At 72.7% G+C, this 14,349-nt stretch overlaps 3 protein-coding genes across 3 annotated transcripts; 2 read left to right on the top strand and 1 right to left on the bottom strand.

Annotated features, from left to right (window-relative positions):
• Nucleotides 1-214: 214 nt before the first annotated feature.
• Nucleotides 215-5,913, top strand: U2AF2 (U2 small nuclear RNA auxiliary factor 2; the record flags this gene model as incomplete). The annotated part of the gene is given in 8 exon segments (XM_064440241.1): nt 215-460; nt 463-494; nt 774-833; nt 835-897; nt 1,340-1,357; nt 1,359-1,427; nt 2,447-2,695; nt 5,667-5,913. Coding segments are annotated over 8 exon segments (872 nt in total), but the record flags the coding sequence as incomplete, so codon positions are not given.
• Nucleotides 5,914-6,528: 615 nt separating this feature from the next.
• LOC135311087 (immunoglobulin superfamily member 1-like) lies at nt 6,529-10,058 on the bottom strand. Its single transcript, XM_064440239.1, has 5 exons — nt 9,839-10,058; nt 9,710-9,745; nt 8,365-8,622; nt 7,365-7,658; nt 6,529-6,724 (listed from the first exon to the last, which is right to left on the bottom strand). The coding sequence occupies exons 1-5, from the start codon at nt 10,053-10,055 to the stop codon at nt 6,645-6,647; spliced, it is 885 nt and encodes a 294-aa protein (XP_064296309.1). The 5' UTR covers nt 10,056-10,058; the 3' UTR covers nt 6,529-6,644.
• A 624-nt stretch (nt 10,059-10,682) lies between these two features.
• LOC135311088 (leukocyte receptor cluster member 8-like) lies at nt 10,683-14,345 on the top strand (the record flags this gene model as incomplete). The annotated part of the gene is made up of 8 exons (XM_064440240.1): nt 10,683-10,902; nt 10,988-11,156; nt 11,835-11,936; nt 12,211-12,330; nt 12,448-12,721; nt 13,431-13,569; nt 13,792-13,968; nt 14,063-14,345. Coding segments are annotated over exons 1-8 (1,302 nt in total), but the record flags the coding sequence as incomplete, so codon positions are not given.
• Nucleotides 14,346-14,349: the final 4 nt, after the last annotated feature.

Here is a 14,349-nt window from a genome sequence, read left to right as displayed (position 1 = left end):
GGGGGGACCCCAAACCCCCCCCGGACCCCCCCACCCCCCACCTTGATACGGCAGCTGGAGGGGGGCGCACAGTGGCGGGACCCCCCCCCCTCCCGGCGCCCCTTTCCTCATCACAGCGCGGTTTTGTTCAGCTCAACGGGTAAAAGTGGCTGTGGGGCCCCCCCCGGGGGCTCCCCCTATTTTGGGGTGACCTGTTCCCCCCCTCCCAAATAAGGGATTTCGGGGGGGGTGGGGGGGCTGTACCAGGGCACCCCCAGTACGTTGGGGTGCATTATTTTTCCAAAAGAAGTTTGGAGGTGGGGGGACACCCCTGTCCCAGAGGGGTCCTGGCCACGCTGGGGCTCCCCCCGGTGCTGGTTGGGTCCTGGGGGGCCCCCCCGTGCCCCCCCCCTCACAGCCGTGTCCCCCCCCCCAGGCGTCGTCTCCACGGTGGTGCCCGATTCCGCTCATAAGCTCTTCATCGGGGCCTCCCCAACTACCTGAACGACGACCAGGTGAGAGCAGGGGCACCCCAGAGCCCCCCAAAACCTGGGGGGGGGGGTTACAACAGAGGGGGGCCGGGGGGCCCCCATTTTCCCCCCCCCAAGGTTGAGTTTCCCATCGATGTGGGCAGGAATTGGGAGGGGGGCAGCGGCTGGGACCCCCGGGGTGTGTTGGGGCGGGGGTTGCAGTGCCGTGGGGGGGTCCCAGGTTCCATTGGGGGGTCCCAGGTGCTGTGTGTCCCCCCCAAATTGTGTGTGTCCCCCCCCAATTGTGTGTGTCCCCCCCCCCAGGTGAAGGAGCTGCTGACGTCCTTCGGGCCCCTGAAAGCTTTCAACCTGGTGAAGGACAGCCGCCACCGGCCTCTCCAAGGGCTACGCCTTCTGCGAGTACGTCGACATCAACGTCACCGACCAGGTACCCCCCAAACCCCCCCCCGGGGGACCCCAAAAACCCCCCGGGCACCTCCGGGGCTTTTTGTGCCCAAAATCCCTTCCAAAACGCACCAAAACGTGCCTTAAAACCCACCAGGCCCAAGCTCTGGGCACCCCCCTGATGGGTTTGGGGACCCCCCTGATGGGTTTGGGGACCCCCCTGATGGGTTTGGGGTCCCCCCCGATGGGTTGGGGACCGCTGCAGCCATTCAGGGTGCCTGGGGGGGGCTGCAGGTGTTGCCCCCCTCCCCAAATCATGCTGCTTTTTTGGGGGGGACACAACCAAACCCTCCCTCCCAAAGTCCTCTCTAGGAAGAGAAAAGTGCCCGCTTTGAGCCCCCCACCTGCTGCTGCTCTCTCAGAGGGCCCCAAATGCGGGAGGGGGTCCCCCAAGCCCCCAGTGACCCCCCCGTGTCCCCCCCCAGGCCATCGCCGGGCTGAACGGGGATGCAGCTGGGTGACAAGAAGCTGCTGGTGCAGAGGGCCAGCGTGGGGGCCAAGAACGCCACCCTGGTGAGTGGGCGCCGGACGCCGGGGGCCCCCCTGGGGCCGGGGAGGGGGGTGACGGGCGTTAGGGGGCCCCCCCCAGGGCAGGGGAGGGTCCTGGGTCCTCCTTAAGGGGGCGGGGGGGTGTTCCAGGGTGTCTTGTCCCAGTCCGCAGGGATCTGGGGGTCCCCAGGGGGGGTGCGGGGGGCAGCCAGGACGCCTGGGTTCTCTCCTGGGAGGGGGTCTGGGGGCTTGGCCCCATCCCCAGGGAGCTGGGGGGGGGTCCTGGGGCGGGGGGGGGGTCGGGGGGGCAGGAGGATGCCAGGATCCATTTGGGGGGTGGGGGGGCGGGGTTGGGGGGCACCAGGAGCCCTTGTCCCTGTGCCCAGGGAGTGGGGAGGGGGTCTTGCTGGGGGGGGCTGTGGGGACACCTGGGTCCTCTCGGGGCGGGGGGTGCTGGGGGGTCCTTTCCCATGGCAGGGGTGGGGCGGGACCCCGTGTCCCTATCCCCGGTGAGCTGGGGGTCCCTGGGGAGGGGGCTGGGACCCCGTGTCCCTATCCCCGGTGAGCTGGGGGTCCCTGGGGAGGGGGCTGGGACCCCGTGTCCCTATCCCTGGTGAGCTGGGGGTCCCTGGGGAGGGGGCTGGGACCCCGTGTCCCTATCCCCGGTGAGCTGGGGGTCCTTGGGGGGAGGGGGTGGGGTGCGAGGACAGCTGGGTTCCCTCTTTGGGGGGCTGGGGGGCAGGCAGGACCCCTCAGCCCCACCCCCAGACAACTGGGGGTCCCTGGGCGGGGGCGCCGTGGGGCAGCCGGGCCCCCCGGCTCCGGTGGGTGGGTGGGGGGCGGGGACGCCTCGTCCCCGTCTCTAGGCAGCTGCGGGGTGGGGTGGGGAATCCTGGGGGGGGGGGGGGGTGTGGGGGGACACCCCACCCCCACCCCGCGCCGGGGCGGGCGCAGCGGGGTCCCATCACCCCCCCTAACCCCCCCGCTGTCGCCCCCCTCCCCTCCCCTCCCCTCCCCTCCCCCCCCCCCACCCCCCCAACCAGAGCACGATAAACCAGACCCCGGTGACGCTGCAGGTGCCCGGGCTGATGAGCTCGCAGGTGCAGATGGGCGGCCACCCCACCGAGGTGCTGTGCCTGATGAACATGGTGCTGCCCGAGGAGCTGCTGGACGACGAGGAGTACGAGGAGATCGTGGAGGACGTGCGGGACGAGTGCGGCAAGTACGGGCTCGTCAAGTCCATCGAGATCCCCCGGCCCGTCGACGGCGTCGAGGTGCCCGGATGCGGAAAGGTGGGGACGCGAGGGGGGGGCGGGGGGCTGGGGGGGGCGGGGGGCAGGGGGGCTCCCAGCGCCCCGATGTCCCCGTGGGGTTGTGGCTGTGGGGGCTCCCAGCGCCCCGATGTCCCCGTGGGGACGTGGCTGTGGGGGCTCCCAGTCACCCCAGTGCCCCGATGTCCCCGTGGGGACGTGGCTGTGGGGGCTCCCAGCGCCCCGATGTCCCCGTGGGGATGTGGCTGTGGGGGCTCCCAGTCACCCCAGTGCCCCGATGTCCCCATGGGGATGTGGCTGTGGGGGCTCCCAGCGCCCCGATGTCCCTGTGGGGACGTGGCTGTGGGGGCTCCCAGCGCCCCGATGTCCCCGTGGGGATGTGGCTGTGGGGGCTCCCAGCGCCCCGATGTCCCCGTGGGGACGTGGCTGTGGGGGCTCCCAGCACCCCGATGTCCCCATGGGGATGTGGCTGTGGGGGCTCCCAGCGCCCCGATGTCCCCGTGGGGATGTGGCTGTGGGGGCTCCCAGCGCCCCGATGTCCCCGTGGGGACGTGGCTGTGGGGGCTCCCAGCACCCCGATGTCCCCGTGGGGATGTGGCTGTGGGGGCTCCCAGTCACCCCTGTGCCCCGATGTCCCCGTGGGGTTGTGGCTGTGGGGGCTCCCAGCGCCCCGATGTCCCCGTGGGGACGTGGCTGTGGGGGCTCCCAGCGCCCCGATGTCCCCGTGGGGACGTGGCTGTGGGGGCTCCCAGTCACCCCAGTGCCCCGATGTCCCCGTGGGGACGTGGCTGTGGGGGCTCCCAGCGCCCCGATGTCCCCGTGGGGATGTGGCTGTGGGGGCTCCCAGTCACCCCAGTGCCCCGATGTCCCCATGGGGATGTGGCTGTGGGGGCTCCCAGCGCCCCGATGTCCCCGTGGGGACGTGGCTGTGGGGGCTCCCAGCGCCCCGATGTCCCCGTGGGGACGTGGCTGTGGGGGCTCCCAGCACCCCGATGTCCCCATGGGGATGTGGCTGTGGGGGCTCCCAGCGCCCCGATGTCCCCGTGGGGATGTGGCTGTGGGGGCTCCCAGCGCCCCGATGTCCCCGTGGGGACGTGGCTGTGGGGGCTCCCAGCACCCCGATGTCCCCGTGGGGATGTGGCTGTGGGGGCTCCCAGTCACCCCTGTGCCCCGATGTCCCCGTGGGGTTGTGGCTGTGGGGGCTCCCAGCGCCCCGATGTCCCCGTGGGGATGTGGCTGTGGGGGCTCCCAGTCACCCCTGTGCCCCGTGGGGATGTGGCTGTGGGGGCTCCCAGTCACCCCTGTGCCCCGATGTCCCCGTGGGGATGTGGCTGTGGGGGCTCCCAGTCACCCCAGTGCCCCCGTGGGGATGTGGCTGTGGGGGCTCCCAGACACCCCGGTGTCCCCGTGGGGACGTGGTCGTGGGGCAAGGGGAGCCCCCAGACACCCCAGTGCCCTGTGGGACGTGGCAGTGGGGGCTCCCAGCGCCCCGATGTCCCCGTGTGGACGTGGCTGTGGGGGCTCCCAGCGCCCCAATGTCCCCATGGGGACGTGGCCGTGGGGGCTCCCAGCGCCCCGATGTCCCCGTGTGGACGTGGCCGTGGGGGCTCCCAGCGCCCCGATGTCCCCGTGGGGTTGTGGCCGCAGGGCAAGGGGAGCCCCCAGACACCCCAGTGTCCCCATGGGACATGGCTGTGGGGCAAGGGGAGCCCCCAGACACCCCAGTGCCCTGTGGGACATGGCCGTGGGGCAAGGGGAGCCCCCAGACACCCCAGTGCCCTGTGGGACGTGGCCGTGGGGGCTCCCAGCGCCCCAATGTCCCCGTGGGGACGTGGCCGTGGGGGCTCCCAGCGCCCCAATGTCCCTGTGGGGACATGGCCGTGGGGCAAGGGAAGCCCCCAGTCACCCCAGTGTCCCCGTGGGGACGTGGCCGCGGGGCAAGGGGAGCCCCCAGACACCCCAGTGCCCCACAGGAACAGGGACTGGGCACCCCAGTGTCCCCATGGCACAGGACCATGGGGACAGGGGCGGTTCCCAGTCATCCCAGTGTCCCCGTGGGGATGGGGACTGGGCACCCCGCTGTCCCCATGGGGTTATGGCAGTGGGGAAGGGATGATTCCCAGTGACCCCAGTGCCCCACGGGGAGGGTTCCCAGATCCCCCAGTGCCCCACGGGCAGGGTTCCCGGTGACCCCAGTGCCCCACGGGCAGGGTTCCCAGTGCCCCACGGGCAGGGTTCCCGGTGACCCCAGATCCCCACGGGGAGGGTTCCCAGATCCCCACGGGCAGGGTTCCTAGTGACCCCAGTGCCCCACGGGCAGGGTTCCTGGTGACCCCAGTGCCCCACGGGCAGGGTTCCCAGTGCCCCATGGGCAGGGTTCCCAGTGCCCCACGGGCAGGGTTCCCAGATCCCCCAGTGCCCCACGGGGAGGGTTCCCAGTGCCCCACGGGCAGGGTTCCCGGTGACCCCAGTGCCCCATGGGGAGGGTTCCCAGATCCCCACGGGCAGGGTTCCCAGATCCCCCAGTGCCCCACGGGCAGGGTTCCCAGTGCCCCACGGGCAGGGTTCCCGGTGACCCCAGTGCCCCACAGGCAGGGTTCCCGGTGACCCCAGTGCCCCACGGGCAGGGTTCCCGGTGACCCCAGTGCCCCACGGGGAGGGTTCCCAGTGCCCCACAGGCAGGGTTCCCAGATCCCCCAGTGCCCCACGGGGAGGGTTCCCAGTGACCCCAGTGCCCCACGGGGAGGGTTCCCAGTGACCCGTGCCCCACGGGGAGGGTTCCCAGATCCCCCAGTGCCCCATGGGCAGGGTTCCCAGTGCCCCACGGGGAGGGTTCCCGGTGACCCCAGTGCCCCACGGGCAGGGTCCCCGCCACCCCCACCTCCTGCCGCGGGGCCGGGCGGGCGGGGATCGGCGGGTTGGGGGGGGCAGCCTGGACGCGCGGGGTCGCCGGCCGCCCCCCTGACGCCGCCCCCCGCGTGCCGCCCCCCAGATTTTCGTGGAGTTCACCTCGGTGTTCGACTGCCAGAAGGCGATGCAGGGCCTCACCGGCCGCAAGTTCGCCAACAGAGTCGTCGTCACCAAGTACTGCGACCCCGACTCCTACCACCGCCGCGACTTCTGGTAGCCCCCGGCGGGGGGCCCGGCCCCGCGCCCCCCCACCCCCTTTTCTTTACCCCCCCCCTCTTTTTTTCGTTGTTATTTCGGGGGTTCTTTTATTTTTTTGTTTTGTTTCCGTTTTCGTTCTGTTTTTTCTCCTCGTTCCAGCGGTTCCCGCCCCCCCCCCCCGCCCCGTCCCCCCTCCAAGTGCTGGTTTCTCGTCGTAGCGATCCCCCCTCCCCCACCCCCCAAAATCTGTGGCGTTTCATATTGGCAAAAACAGGCCCCCCCCCCAATGTCAAACGGAGTCGGGAGACCCCCCCTCCCCCCGCCGCCGACACCCCCCCCCAGTAATTAAACGATTTTTTCCAGTTCTCCGGGGTCTGCGTCTCACTGGTGGGGGAGGGGAGAGGAGCCGACCCTGGTTTGGGGGGGGGCCAGGCCCCCCCCGATATGGGGGAGCAGCCCCCCCTTCTGTGTTTGGGGGGGGGGGGGGGGGGGCACTGACATGGGCCCAGGTGTCTGGTTAATGCTTTATTGAGCTGAATGGGGGGGTCCCCAGGCGTCTTGGGGGGGTCCCCAGGCATCTTGGGGGTCCCCAGGCGTCTTGGGGGGGTCCCCAGGCATCTTGGGGGGGTCCCCAGGTGTCTTGGGGGGGTCCCCAGGCATCTGGGGGGTCCCCAGGTGTCTTGGGGGGGTCCCCAGGCATCTGGGGGGTCCCCAGGCATCTTGGGGGTCCCCAGGTGTCTTGGGGGGGTCCCCAGGCATCTTGGGGGGGTCCCCAGGTGTCTTGGGGGGGTCCCCAGGCATCTGGGGGGTCCCCAGGCATCTTGGGGGGGTCCCCAGGCGTCTTGGGGGGGTCCCCAGGCGTTCAGGGGCGGGGGCGGGTGGCAGTGGGCCTCCAGTGACCGCAGCCCTCCCAGTCGGGGTCCACGGGGACAATCTCCCCACCTGTGGTGGGAGGGGTCTTAGGTGCGTCCCCCGAAACCTGGCACCCCCCCTCCCCCACTTCTGCCCTTGGGGGGGGGTCCCCAGCTGCCCCCAGGGGGACTTGAGGGAGCCCCCCCCCCTTCCAGCTCCCCACTTTTGGGGACCCCCCCCCCTTCCCCAGAGAGGCAGCCTGAGCCTTCCCCCCTGGATTCAGAGGGTCCCCCCTCATCCTTAAGCCCCCCCCCCCCCAATTCTCTGGATATGGGAGCTGCCCCCACCCCCCCCACCTTTGCGGGGATCCCCCAGACCCCACTGGGATTTAGGGGGGGGCCCCCAGCCCCTGCTCCCCGGCCCCCCCGTCTTTGCCCCCTGCCCCGCAACTCCTGGAGTTGGGGCCCCCTCCCCCTTTAATAGCCCCCACCCCACCACTTTAGTAGCCCCCTCCCACCTTTTATAGCCCCTCCACTGCTTTAATAGCCCCCACCCCACCACTTTAGTAGCCCCCACCACTTTAGTAGCCCCCTCCCACCTTTTATAGCCCCCCCCGCTTTAATAGCCCCTACCCCGCCTAATAGCTCCTTCATACCTTTAGTAGCCCCCCTTTAAAAACCCCCCACCCCCCGGATTTGGGACCCCCCCCGGCTTTGGGGGCGCCCCCCACCTTCCACCAGGAGCAGCAGCGGGGGGCTGGGGCTGGAGACCCCCCCGCCCTCGGGGCTGTAGAGGCAGACGTAGGTGCCCTGGTCGGAGGGGAGGAGGGGGCCGAGGGGGAGGGGCACGGCGCCCCCCAGCGCCCCCCAGCGCCGCCTCACGGCCGCCCGCCCCCCCTCCCGGTACAGGCGGACGGTGCCGGCCCCGGGGGGGCCCTCGCAGACCACCGAGACGTTGGAGCCCCGCGGCAGCGGCTGCGGCAGCGGCTGCGGCAGCGAGAGCTTGGGGGGCGCCAGGTTGGGGTCTGGGGGGGACACGGGGGTCACAGGGGGGTCACCAGCCCCCGGAGGGCCCCACACCCCCCCCCCATGGCCCCCCACAGCCCCCCATGGTCCCCCCCACACCCCTCCATGTCCCCCCCAGCCCCTGTGAGCCCCCCACACCCCCTCCATGTCCCCCCCAGCCCCTGTGAGCCCCCCACACCCCCCGCATGGCCCCCCACACCCCTCCATGTCCCCCCCAGCCCCTGTGAGCCCCCCACACCCCCCCCATGGCCCCCCACACCCCTCCATGCCCCCCCTAGCCCCTGTGAGCCCCCTATACCCCTCCATGTCCCCCACACCCCTCCATGGCCCCTCACACCCCTCCATGGCCCCCCCAGCCCCTGTGAGCCCCCTATACCCCTCCATGTCCCCCACACACCCCCCATGGCCCCCCCACACCCCTCCACGCCCCCCCCCGACGGCCCCGTGGGCCCCCCACACCCCTCCACGCCCCCCCCCGCATCCCCCCACGGCCCCTGTGGGCCCCCCACACCCCTCCACACCACCCCTCACAGCCCCTGTGGGCCTCCCCCACCTCTCCATGTCCCACCGCACCCCTCCATGCCTCCCCCCACATCCCCCCACGGGCCCCCGACACCCCTCCCTGCTCCCCCCCCGGCCCCCGTGGGCCCCCCACACCCCCCCCCGGCCCCCTGGGTCCCCCACGCCCCCCGCATCGCCCCTCACCGATGACCAGCACCTCGACGGGCTCGCTGGGGGGGCCGGGGGGGTCCCAGCAGCGGCAGGTGTAGAGCCCCCCGTCGTGGGGCGCGGCCACGGGGAGGCGGAAGGTGGCGAAGCCGCCGTGGGAGGTGATGGTTTTCACCGGGCTGGAGCCGTTCCCGTGCAGCAGCTGGAAGTGGGGTCCCGGCCCCGAGCAGTGGAGGTGCAGCGTGTCCCCCACCCGCGCCCACGGCCCGTCCTGCAGCTGCAGCTGGGGCTGTCCTGCGCCGGGGCACGGGGGGGCGCGGGGACCCCAGAGACGGGGTGCCCCGGGGATGGGGGCGCACGTGAGGGCGCGGGGGGGGGACAGGGAGGGGTGTGGGGGGGTGTGGGGGGCACACAGGGGCCGTGGGGAGCACACAGGGGCTGGGGGGGGGGACAGGGAGGGGTGTGGGGGGGTGTGGGGGGCACACAGGGGCCGTGGGGGGGGACAGGGAGGGGTGTGGGGGGGTGTGGGGGGCACACAGGGGCCGTGGGGAGCACACAGGGGCTGGGGGGGGGGACAGGGAGGGGTGTGGGGGGCACACAGGGGCCGTGGGGGGGGACGGGGACGTCGGGACCCCGGGGATGGGGGGTTGGGGACATGTGGGACCGTGGGGACGGGGATGGGGGGACCCCGGGGATGGGGACGGGGGGATCCTGGGGGCAGGAGGGGACAGGGGGATGATGGAGATGGGGGACCCTGGGGCTGGGGACGTGGGGACCCCAGAGACGGGGATGAGGGGACGTGGGGATGGGGGCAAGGGGATGGGGGGGTCCCGGGGACGAGGGAATGGGGGGACCCTGGGGACATGAGGGGACAGGGGGGTGTGGGGACCCCGGAAACGTGGGGCTGGGGACGGGGACAGGGGGACCCTGGGGACAGGGGGGTCCTGGGGGCAGGGGGGGACAGGGGGACAACAGGGATGGGGGACCCTGGGGCTGGGGACGGGGGCACAGGGGGGACCCTGGGGATGGGGGACCCTGGAGACGGGGCTGGGGGGGACACTGGAAATGGGGGGGCAGGGATGGGGGACCCCAGAGGGGGGGACGGGCGGGACAGGGCGGCCTCAGAGCTGGGAGGGGGACGTGGGGACCCCAAATCCCTGGGGACGAGGGGACGGGGGCACCCCCTGGCCCGTGGGGTTGGGGGCACCACGAGTGGGGGGGACAAGGGGGGGGTCCAGGCGCTGCGGGACATGGCAGGAGGGGACGGGGGGGTGGCCGCCTTCGCCCCCCTCCAGCCCCATGGTGTGTCCTCAGCCCCACGGCGGGTGTCATCCCCCCACCCGTGACCCCCCACCCCACGCGCCCCCCCCGGGGTACTCACGGTCCGTGGCCCCACACAGCCCCAGCACCCAAAAGCCTGCGGGAGACAGACAGGGGGACGGTGGCACCCGCGTCCGTGTGTGTCCCCCCCCCCCGAGCCCCCCAAGCCCCCCGAGCCCCCCGGCCCCACCGAGGACGAGGACATGGGGCCCCATGGCGCTGCCGCCCCGACTGCAGAAGTTGAGCCCGGCAGGAAGGGAGCGGCTCGGCCCCCCACAAAACCACAGCCCCACGGCGCCGCTTCCGCCCCCCAACCGCAGCCCCACAGCACCCCCATATCCGTCCTCCAACCCTGCCCCACGGCACCCCCATATCCAACCCCAACCGCAGCCCCACGGCACCCCCATATCCAACCCCAACCGCAGCCCCATGGCACCCCCATATCCACCCCCAACCCTGCCCCATGGCACCCCCATATCCAACCCCAACTGCAACCCCATGTCACCCCCATATCCACCCCCAAATCTGCCCCATGGCACCCCCATATCCACCCCCAACCGCAGCCCCATAGCACCCCCATATCTGTTCTTCAGTCCTGCCCCATGGCACTCCCATATCCCACCCCCAACTGTGATCCATGGCACCCCCATATCCCACCTCCCCAACTCTGCCCCACAGCATCCCCATATCTGCTCCCCGACCCTGCCCCATAGACCCCCCCATATCTCCCCCCACCCCGGACCCCTAATTCCCCCACCCCGACCCCCCCCTTCCCTCCCCACTCCCCCCCTCCCGGCAGCGCCGTTGCGCTTTGAGCGAGGATTGTCCCTTCGCGGCCGCCGTTTCCCCCCCAAACCCAGCTCTGCCTCTCCATTGGCTAACACCCGCGGCATCCCTCGCTCCCATTGGCCAGCACCGCCCACCGCCCCTCCTTCCCCATGCCCTCCACCCCGCACCCCTTCCCATTATTCCCCGCCCCTTCCTCCTTCCCCCGCCTTCCCATTGGCCCCGCGCGCGGCGTCACCGGAAGCGGCGCCCGGAAGTGGCGGCTGAGGGAAGGGTCGGGGAAGGCGGCGGCGCCGCCATTTTGGGAGCGCGGAGGGCGCCGGTACCGATCGCTGCGGCCGCGGCGGGGTGCGGCGTGAGGGGGGGTCGGCGGCCGCGGGAGGCCCCGCCAGGCCCCGCCAGGCCCCGCCAGGCCCCGCCAGGCCCCGCCATGGCCGCCAACATCGGTGACCAGCGAGCGCCGGAGTGGTGAGCCCCGGGGGACGGGGGAGGGGGTCGCGGCGGGCCCGACCCGCCGCCCCGGCCCGGCCCGACCCGCCGCGTCTCCCCGCAGGGCTCCGCAGTACGGGCTGGCGGCCGGCGCGGCGCGGGAGGGCGGCCTGGAGGCCCCGGCCCACGAGAACCCCGAGTGGGAGAAGGCCCGGCAGGCCTTGGCCAGCATCAGCAAAGCCGCCGCCGCCGGCGGGAAGAGCGGGGGGGGCGGCGGGGCCGGGGGGGCGCAGGTGAGGGGGAAGGGGGGGGGTCCTGGACGGGTCCCGGAAGGTCCTGGGTGTCTGGTGCGGGGTCTGGGGGGGGGGCCTAGAAGGTCCTGGGGGTGCAGGAGGGGCTGGGGGGTCGCAGGTGAGGGTGACAGGGAGGCCTCGGGGCGGGGGGTCCCGGGTGTCTGGTGGGGGTCCCAAAAGGTCCTGGGGGTGCAGGAGGGTCCCAGGGGGGCAAAGGGGGGCCCAGAGAGTTTCTAGAAGGTCCTGGGGGTTTGGGGGGGGGGGCTGGGGGTGTTGGAGAGGCTGAGGGGGATCCCGGAGGGTTCAAGGGGAGCAGAGGGGGGGTCTCAGGGGGCTGGGGGTGCAGGAGGGGCTGGGGGAGAGGCTGTCAGGGGTCGGGGGGGTGTTCTGGAGGGACACAGCGGGGTATGAGGGGGCCTGGACGATCCCGGGGCTGCAGAAGGGGCCGGGGGGTGCCTGGGGAAGGGGTTGGGGGGCAGGAGGGGGAATTTTGAGGGGGGTGTGTGTGGAGAACAGAGGAGGGGGTTGGGGGAGGGGGAAGATGAGTCTCGGGTGGGACCCAGAGAATCCTCGGGGGAGGAGGAGTTTTGGGGTCCGGGGGGGGGGGGAGGTTGAGGGGGGTCCTGGGGGGGGGGGGGCTGTAGGCCCCCCCCCCGCTGAGCCTTCCTCCCCCCGCAGTACTCCTCGCCGCAAGGGGACCCCAGCCTGCAGCAGCCGCCCTATTACCAGTGGTACCAGCCCTACGGCGGGTACTACCCCTATGGCTACTACTACCCCATGGTGAGGGGGCTGGGGGCTCCTCTGGGCGGGGGGAGGGGCACTTTGGGGGCTGGGGGGGTCTTTTGGGGGTTCCTCCCAGCTGTGGGGGTCTCTTGGAGGACTCTCCCTGGCTCTGGGAGGCACTTTGGGGGCTGTGGGGGGCACTTTTGGGGCTCCCCCCATCTGTGTGGGGACAGCTGGGGGCCTGGGGGGCTCCCCTCGGCTCTGGGGGTCTCTCGGGGGGCTCCCCAAGGCCTGGGGGGCTCCAGGGGCGCTGAAGGGGGTCTTGTCGCAGGGCGTGTACTCGGGGTACGGGGCGACGGCGACGGCGGCAGCGCCCTACGGCACGGGGGGCACCTACGCTGCCGCCCCCCAGCAGCCCCCCACACCCGGGCAGCAGAGCGGCCTCGGCCAGGTGAGGGGGGGGGCGTCCGGGGGGGGTGGGGGGGTGGGTTTTGGGTGGTGGTGGGGGGCTCCGGACACCCGGGCATCCCCCAACACCCACCCCGTGTATCTCCCCCCCCCCCCGCAGCAGCCGCCGGTGCCAGGCCTGGATGAGGCGACCCCCTACGGCAGCCCCCAGCCCCAGCTGCCCCCCGCCGCACCCCCCCAGCCCCCCCAGCCCCACGGCAGCCACCCCCTGGGCGGGGGAGGGGGCTCAGGGGCGGCGGCGGGGGGCGGGGGGGGCACCCCAACCAGCGCCGCCGCCCCGTACCCCCCCCACGGCTACAGCGAGGGGCCCGGCCCCGGCCCCGGCCCCGGCCCCAAGGGCAAGAAGGGGCAGCAGCTCTGGAGCCGCATGAAGCGTAAGAGACCCCCGGGGGGGGGCCAGATTTGGGGAGGGGGGGGACACAACGGCCTCAGGAATCCCCCCCAAAACTGTTGAGACCTGTGTCCCCCCACCCCGCGTCACCCCTTCCACTGAATCCCCCCCAAACTGGCCCAAATTCCCCTCTAAAACATCCCCTACCCACCCAAAACTCCCCCCAAGTCACACTGTGGCACTCTCCGAGCCCCCCCCCCCCCCAAACCCCAAGGTCCCCCCAAAACACACCCCACAGCCCTCTCTTGCCCAAAACTCCCCGCAACCCCCAAATTTGCCCCAAATACACGTCACAGGCCAAACTCCCCCCAACCCCCCCCAAAACACACGCATGCCCCCCCTTCCCCCAAAAGACACCTCATGGCCCCCCCTTTTGCCCAAACTCCCCCCAAATCCCCTCTTCCCCCCCCCAGCCCCCCTCACCCTTCTCCCCCCTCACTCCCCCAGCCCCCTTCTCCCCCCATCCTCTGTCACCCCCTCAGCACCCCCAGCCCCCCTCACCCCTCTCCCCTTCCCCCCCCCAGACCCCGCTCACCCCCTCCCCCCTCAGAAGCCCCCCTCAAGAACCCCAGCCCCCCTCACCTGTTCCCCCCCAGCCCCCCTCTCCCCCCTCAGCCCCCACCAGCCCCTCTTTCCCTCCCAGCCCCCCCCCAGCCCCCCTCACCCCTCTCCCCTTTCCCCCCCCCCCGCAGAAGCCCCCGGCGCCGGCGGCCTCAAGTTCAACCTCCCCAAACGCCCCTTCGTCCTCACCACCCCCAGCTTCGGGGCCGCGGAGCAGCGCGGCGGCAGCTTCGGGGGGCAGCCGGGCCCCGACAAACACCACGGGCACGGGTGAGCGAGGGCGGGCACGCAGCGTTTTGTGGGGGGTGGGGGGGGCTCCCCCCACAGATCTGGGGGGAACCCCCAGAGCGGCACCGGGGTCGCCGGCAGCGCGGGGTCGCGCTGCGATGAAGCGCGTCCCCGGGGGGGGGGGGGGGCGCTGAGGGCTGGTTTGGTGATACCCGCCGAGCCCCCCGGCGCCCCCCCGGCGCCCCCTGACCCCCCGCCCCCCAGGGGGAAGCCGGAGGACTGGCCGCAGGACATGAAGGAGTACGTCCAGCGCTGTTTCACCGCCTGCGAGTCGGAGGAAGACAAGGACCGGACGGAGAAGCTGCTGAAGGAGGTGCTGCAGGCGCGGCTGCAGGACGGCACCGCCTACACCATCGACTGGAGCCGCGAGCCGCTGCCGGGGTGAGCCCCGCCGCGGGACCCCCGAAGCGGGGAGGGGGGCGCGGGGGCCGCGAGCCCAGACCCTCACCCCTCCTCCTCCTCCTCCTCCTCGCAGGCTGAGCCGGGACGGCGTCGCCGAGAGCCCCAAGAAGAAGCGCTGGGAGGTGCCGGCTCTGCACCCCCCTCCCCGGCCGGCGGCGGGCTCGGGGGTGCCGCAGCCCCCTCCCCAGCGCGGCGCCGGCGCCGGGGGGGCTTCCCTGGGCCCCCCGTCCCGCGGCGGCGGCGGGCGGGCGCGCGGTAACGGCTTCCCGACGAAATTCGGCAACCGGAACGTCTTCATGAAGGAGAACAGCTCGTCGTCGAGCGCCGGCTCCCGCTCCCGCTCCCGCTCCTCCTCCCGCT

The sequence above is a fragment of the Phalacrocorax carbo genome, unplaced genomic scaffold, assembly GCF_963921805.1.
Source record: "Phalacrocorax carbo unplaced genomic scaffold, bPhaCar2.1 SCAFFOLD_449, whole genome shotgun sequence".
Taxonomy (NCBI): domain Eukaryota; kingdom Metazoa; phylum Chordata; class Aves; order Suliformes; family Phalacrocoracidae; genus Phalacrocorax; species Phalacrocorax carbo.
This window is presented reverse-complemented; position numbering and strand designations above follow the sequence as displayed.